At 38.6% G+C, this 7,059-nt stretch overlaps 1 protein-coding gene across 1 annotated transcript; it reads left to right on the top strand.

Annotated features, from left to right (window-relative positions):
- Positions 1-1,314: 1,314 nt before the first annotated feature.
- On the top strand, positions 1,315-4,068 carry CFL2 (cofilin 2). The gene is made up of 4 exons (XM_077126969.1): positions 1,315-1,478; positions 2,540-2,847; positions 2,961-3,037; positions 3,121-4,068. Exons 1-4 carry the CDS (start codon positions 1,476-1,478, stop codon positions 3,231-3,233), a joined length of 501 nt encoding a protein of 166 aa, XP_076983084.1. The 5' UTR covers positions 1,315-1,475; the 3' UTR covers positions 3,234-4,068.
- The last annotated feature ends 2,991 nt before the right edge of the window (positions 4,069-7,059 follow it).

A 7,059-nucleotide genomic window follows, 5' to 3' on the forward strand; every position in this document is an offset into this window, starting at 1 on the left:
CTGCTCTCAACTGTCTCAGACAATGACAATTCTACTTTTCTAGTACAAATCTTCATCACATAATAAGATCAATTATTGATCAGAACTTTAAATTCATTCTACCAATTTTACAAATGAAATTGTAAATGGTAAACTTTTAGGAGAAAAATAGCATAAATCAGCCCAGAGTAATTAGATGTTTACAAATCTTTCATTATAAACAGATAAACACATAAAGTGTTTTATCAGTGCTTTCATTTGTACACATAAAGTGTTTAACTTTATGAAAAATTTTCTCAAAGTACAAAGGGACAAGTTTTCTATGATAAATGGGATACTTACATAAGTAGAATCAAAAAGGTTTAGTTAGGAAACGCTGCCTTAGCTCAATTACTATATGGGCTTTGCTAGAAGAGGTTTACAGTTACCAAAAAGAGGGAAGAATTGACTCTTAGGTTAGCTGATTTGATGGCACCTCTCATAGCTGGAGTTTCATGAAACTAATAATAGCAGAGAATACAATCCATTTCCTATGAAGTTGAAAATATAAAAAGACATTATCAAGGAATGCTATTACCCTGCTTTTGTATGCGTGTTATTACTTCAACCATAGGCTTTGGAAAGTGTTTTTCCACCTCTGCTTATCATTTCCTTTTTATTAGAGAAGTTGTGGATTACAGTAAGATCACGGACCGAATACACAGTTCCCATATGCCTGCTCCCATTTTTAACATTTTGCATTAGTTTGGTACCTTTTTGCAACTGATGAGCGAATATCATTATAATCTATTAGCGATAGTCCACAGTTTACTTGAGGGTTCACTCTTTGTGTTGTACCGTTATCACTTTGTTTTCAATTCAGTCAATCGGGGTATCCCCCGCAGGATTTATTTTCATTTAATTGGACCAAGAAGTGCTAAACCAACAATTCACGCAATCCCCCTATGGGATTTTCCAAAACAAACAAACAGTTGGAATCCAGCCTTTTTCGGTGGAAACCAGAGGTGAATGAATGCACGCCACTTTCGCTCCTATTCCCCTCCCACGCGCCCAATCCCGGAGCGGCGCCCTGGGCGAGGCGGTCCGGAAACGCCCCTCCGGGTGCCTAGCGCCTTCCCGGGCAGGCTAACGGGTGGTGGCCGGGAACCGCCGGGCGCGCGCGCCGGGGTCACGCCGAGGACGCAGGAAGACGGGACAGTGGAGCCGTGGGCGCAAAAGCCGGACCGGGAGCCGGGCAGTGCCGGCGGCGGGGTGCGGGGGGGGGGGGGCGGCGGGGTGCGGGGGGGGGGGCGGCGGGGTGCGGGGGGGGGGGGCGGGGCGTGCCCACGTGACCGACCCGCCCGCCGCCTGCGGCCGACCGACCCGCTGCCGCCGCATCGGGCTGCCACTCTCGGCGTGTCCCGCAGTCACCGCTGTCCTGCCGCCCCTCCCCTTCTCCTCCCCAGTGCCACACAGCCGGAGGCTGAGTCGCCGCTGCACCCACAGCCGCGGGTACCATGGTAAGGCGGACTAGCGGGCCGGGGGACCCGGGCGTGGCAAGCAGAGCCCCCCGCGCGTCCCCCCTGGTCTCCGGAGCGAGGCCGCCATTTTAACCTGATTTTGCCTCCTAGGTGGGCGCTCCTGCGCTGCGGCCCGGTTGCTCTCCCCATTCGGCCGGCTTGGCCTCGCTTCTTCCCTCCCTCAGGCTCGGCCCCGCCGCTTTTCAGATTCCTGGGGGCGGGGAGGGCCCGGGCGGGGGTCGGGGCCTGGCCCCAGCGAGCGGCGGAGGGAGGGTCCGCAGCGCTTGGCAGGGAGGCTCGGGACGCGGGGGGGCGGCGGAGCGCGGTCCGGCGTTTGCCGCGTTCGCCCTTCGCTTCCTAATTTTATCTAACCAGCGCGCTGTAAAATTGGTACGTGCTCTAAAGCTCGTGCTGAAGGCTTTTGATCAGGGTTGTGATGGCCTGTAATAAAATCCTTGTGGAAAGATTAGAGAGGTGGGAAAGTCTTTTAAAAATGCTTTCTCGCGGAAAAAAGCTCTTACACTCGCCCCGTCAGGTCCTCAATGTCAGGATTTGAGCTGTGGGACAGTTGTGTTGTGACCGTGGGCGGTTTGGAGTTTACACTTGATTCTCTTTCCTTATGTGGAAGCGGCACCAGCTAGGATGACTTTAAAGAAAAAAAAAAAGTAGTAGAAGCATTAACTGAAATCCAAGTGTTTTTTAAGGCCTGTAGAGTTGACACAATACAGAAGGTATTTTTGCTGCTGCTCCTGAAGCTCTGACATCACCCAGTGAAATAGGAAACATTTCAGGGATGGGACAGCTTGTATTTGTCCCTTTCGCTCGGCCTTCCCTTTACTTCAACCTCCAAATCCCTTTAAAAAGGATGAATGGAGCAGGATGACTTAGAATTCTCACGTGTATCATATACTGATACTTCAAATGTGACAGATCTCATTGTATTAGTTGAATGGTACCATGCGATTTTCGATATCCCAGACTAGAGAATCATCTCTGCAAACAATAATTTTGGTTATAACTAAAATACTTGTTCTGAATTACTGTTCTTTGTTTATTCTCAGGCTTCTGGAGTTACAGTGAATGATGAAGTCATCAAAGTTTTTAATGATATGAAAGTAAGGAAATCTTCTACACAAGAGGAGATCAAAAAAAGAAAGAAAGCAGTTCTCTTCTGTTTAAGCGATGACAAAAGACAAATAATTGTAGAGGAAGCAAAGCAGATCTTGGTGGGTGACATTGGTGATACTGTAGAGGACCCCTACACATCTTTTGTGAAGTTGCTACCTCTGAATGATTGCCGATATGCTTTGTATGATGCCACATACGAAACAAAAGAGTCTAAGAAAGAAGACCTAGTATTTATATTCTGGTGTGTAAAAACAAAAGAAACAAGTACTTTTAAAATGCAAGGATTGATTAACATAGATAGTTTGTCTTCATTTTTTAATAAGGAGGATTCAACAGTTTTGTTTTTTCCTGTAGGGCTCCTGAAAGTGCACCTTTAAAAAGCAAGATGATTTATGCTAGCTCTAAAGATGCCATTAAAAAGAAATTTACAGGTACCAACTTTGAATATTTTATTCCAAGTTATTACTCTTTCTTAATTAAAGTAATGGGATAACACTTTTTTTTTTCTGTTTAGGTATTAAACATGAGTGGCAAGTAAATGGCTTGGATGATATTAAGGACCGCTCAACGCTTGGAGAGAAATTAGGAGGCAATGTAGTAGTTTCACTTGAAGGAAAACCATTATAAAATGACAGGTGCCATCTGGATCTTAAGGAGCTTCCATTTCTCTATCTCAGTCAATTGAAGTAGTATTAGTTTGTTTTTTCTCTCTCCCAACACAATGAATGAAGGAGATATCATTTATTTCAGTAACCTATCAGTGATGGCCATTAGATTGTTTAATACTGTTACTTTTACATAAAACCCAGGGTATGCCTTCCCATCATACTTCAGCCAAAACAATTGGTTATATGCCTCCCTTGCAGCAAGCACTACAATGAATATGAGTGTCAATGTGAATAGCTTAGAATACTGCAAAGGGCAAGCTAATTGAATGCCTTGAAATATAATTTTCTGGTCAGATGGTTAACTTTTTTCAGTATTATTTATAGTTGCACTTGATTGCAGTTCTGTGAGACTCCAGCATTCATACACCTCACCTGCCTTGGCAAGCCTATTTTTGTGACATGGCAGCACGGATATAACACTATGCATTGAAAGCACTTTTTGTAATGAGTTTAAACCCCCACCCCAAAAAGGAATGCCAATTAACTTGTGTTAACTGTGTCATCAACTTAATTCTAGTACCTCAGTGTTCATTCCTGTTACTTGCATATTTTCTTAAAAGAGATAGATGTTGTTAATGCCTTTTTGTTTTCCATTGAGTGTACACTACTGAATAAGTGAAGGAGTTTTATGTTTACCATGTGAGTTTTGCAACACTAAAGATATTTTGAATATCAGTCATAATGGCAATTTCTGTATAAAATAGCCTTAAATGAAACATTGTTTTTGAGATCAAACTCTCCCCACCCTCACAAAAATGGCCACGTTGCAATAAAAATTGTGGCATATTACAGAACGTTGCCTTGTTTTCCTTGGAAAATTTGAAAAATGTTATCCGAAAAACTTCTAGGGTGAACAGCTATTATTAATCTCTGCACTGGTCATTTGAGAATTATTTTTGTACAATACTTGTGTGATATTTTCTGAATGTATTGATTTATTTGGTTTAAAAAGATTCTATCCTAAAGCTGATTGATATAAAATACCATTGATATAGAGCGGGGCTTTTATAAAACATTTATATCCTTATGTTTTATTTATTTATTATCTTATGTATTAATGCGGAAATCTGAATTTTTTTTTCCACTTTGACATGAATACTCTTCAACATCTAATTTGTTCACTAGATGAATAAGGGTAGTTATTTTTTTATTCACATTTACATTTCTAAGTAGTTGAGCAGAAGCTGGAAACTCTTGCTGATTTAGTCATAATGAAAATAATTTGTTAACTGTTGTTCTATAAAAGTTTAACAGTGCTACTGAGGTTTAAGAACTTTCATTTCAGCCACTTTTCCTTAATATATTTTGAAAGTTGAATTGGAAAAAATTGATACAGGAGTCTTAAACAGTAGGAGTGGAATTTGGCTGTGGTCCAAAGAGTGCTCTCCTTATAGAGAATTTGATCTGCTCAGTGTGAGCAGTTTGCTGTTAGCCAGAGCTATTTATGGCAAACACATGCTTTTGTATCTTGTCATAGTTATCCACAAATGGCAAAACTGGACTTGATTCTACTGCTATGCAAAACAGGCATGCTAGTAAGCAGTCACTAGTGGCTCAGAACTTAACTCCATGGCTCTGAAGAAGGCTTTTATCAGGAAGAGAAAATAACCTTTAAAACCTTTTTTTTAACGTGGAAGTGATTTTTCAAAATTTTGAAAGCTTTTTTTTCAGACGAAAGGTAGGGGTTAAATGTCTAGGCTTTCATTTTAAATTATATGAATGGCTTGAGATCTTTTGTCCTGGGCGATTTATTTCAGGCTTCCAGCTGTTCCTGTGAATTACCCTGAACATTTCGGTGGCTTTTCCTTAAGGCCAAACTCTAATAAGCAAAACATAAGAATACTAATATATACTAAACCATATGTGTAACTGATACTTGCACCATGGGATTTTTTCATACTTCATTCTTTAAAAAAATAAGGGACTATAAATTAGTCATGTAGGGTCTTTTGTTTATAACTGATTCCTCAACTTCCTTATATGTCGCTTTAATTCAGAGATTAAATATTACTTTGAACTATTATACTTGATTTGTTACATTGACGAATAAAAGTTTATTTTAGTATAGTTAAATTTATCTTTGAAATACAACTTTGTATATAAAGTAAACAATAATGATCACATTGATAATGGTTCATGTGTTATTTGAGCTTAATTTGGCATTTGAAATGACCATTTTACTTTACAATCATTTACCATGAACAGTGTTCCAGTAAGCTTTAAAAGGTATATGGTGCTAATTAATAAAATAATTGAGGGAAATATTTTACTGCTAGCTTGCAAAATTATTATAAGTGTTTAAAAATAAAATATATGAAAATATATAAAGCTGTTGAGATGTGTTTACTTAAACTTCGGAATAGTAAAAATTTAAAACTAACATTGCAGGTCAAAGAGGTACTGTTATGTTTAGTCTGTTTTTTCAGTATATTAGGTGATACGCTTTCTCATTTAGATTCATTTTCTTTGAAAACTGGGTATGTAGCAATTAATTTTAGCAATTTCAGACAAATGGGACTATTTGGCACCTGTCCCAAACTGGCTATCAGCTGTTGTTTTCCATCATTATCTAAAATTGTGTGGCCAGCATTGTGTATTTAATGTACTTTTTATATAGGTTGGAAAAAAAGCCATTTATTAGATTATAAAGATCCTTTTTCACAGCTAATTTATGGAATCTAAAATGAGTTTTGGCAGAAAATTATTTTTTAAATATTTTCTTGTTAAGAAAAATATCAGCAGTGGTAAATCAGAGAGGAGTTGGGAATACTTTTCATTAGGTTTGCCACTGTGAAAAAACAACCTTGTTCTGCTTTTCATAAGTCTTGTTTTTGCTCGTATATTTAACTAAAAGTTTGTGATCTGAAACATGATTATCCAATTTTCTATGGATATTAGAGCACTAGAGATGGGCAGACAGGCTCCAGTGAATGTTGGTCTTAAAATAATGAGTTTATAGATATTCTTTGTCTCATCTCAGCCAATAAAGTCTGAGACTTCTTTTGCTTTTGGAGCATCCAAAAACGTGCTTTCTTTCCATGTAGAATTGGGAGTCATCCTTCAGTTCAATTTCCAGTCAGAAAGCACTTGGGCAAGTTAATCTTTCTGACCCTTAATATGAGAATGATCCTTGTCCACCTTACCTAGTTGCTGAGGATCAAATATGAAAATACTTTTTGAAAGCAGGAAGATACTGTGTAAATGCAACAATTTGTTTAAGCCACTCATTCTAAATAAGTAAAGATTAAGCACCATATTAAAAATAAGATTTGTCATTAAACGTCTTTATTTTTGAAATTTAGCTATTCAATCTCATAACTTGTTTTAAGGACTAATTATCTGATATGTAGAATCTATTTTTCAGAATGAAATATAAGGTGTACAGATAATGTAACCTCTGAGTTGATATTTATGCAACAAGTGTGCATAATTGTCATGATATTGATATCATCATATCATATATGTCATAATTATAATGCTCATAATCTTTTTAGCAATTTTCTTTTTCACGTGTGACCAGATGCTAATCCCACCCCACCCCCCAAATAATTTTGTGGTAAAAAAAAGTTAGAGAAATGTAGCTTAAGAATATTTGCCATAAATTTATGTTGTAGATTGTTGAAAATCTATGACTTTATTGTTAATTCTGTAAATTTATGTAGCCCTTCATAATTCTCAAGGCACTTTAAATCTATTTGATTTCCTTAGGTTCTCTTTCCACTAACCACATTTTTCTGCTACGTGTGAGGATAGTGAAATTTGGGGAGGTTAAGGAATTCCAGACT

The sequence above is a fragment of the Tamandua tetradactyla genome, chromosome 14 (genome assembly GCF_023851605.1).
Source record: "Tamandua tetradactyla isolate mTamTet1 chromosome 14, mTamTet1.pri, whole genome shotgun sequence".
Lineage (NCBI taxonomy): Eukaryota > Metazoa > Chordata > Mammalia > Pilosa > Myrmecophagidae > Tamandua > Tamandua tetradactyla.

Excerpts from the sequence above, each read along its gene's own strand:
- CFL2 (XM_077126969.1), top strand. Across the intron at positions 2,848-2,960 it reads GACCTAGTATTTATATTCTG|GGCTCCTGAAAGTGCACCTT; the intron begins GTGTGTAAAAAC and ends TTTTTCCTGTAG. Across the intron at positions 3,038-3,120 it reads CATTAAAAAGAAATTTACAG|GTATTAAACATGAGTGGCAA; the intron begins GTACCAACTTTG and ends TTTTCTGTTTAG.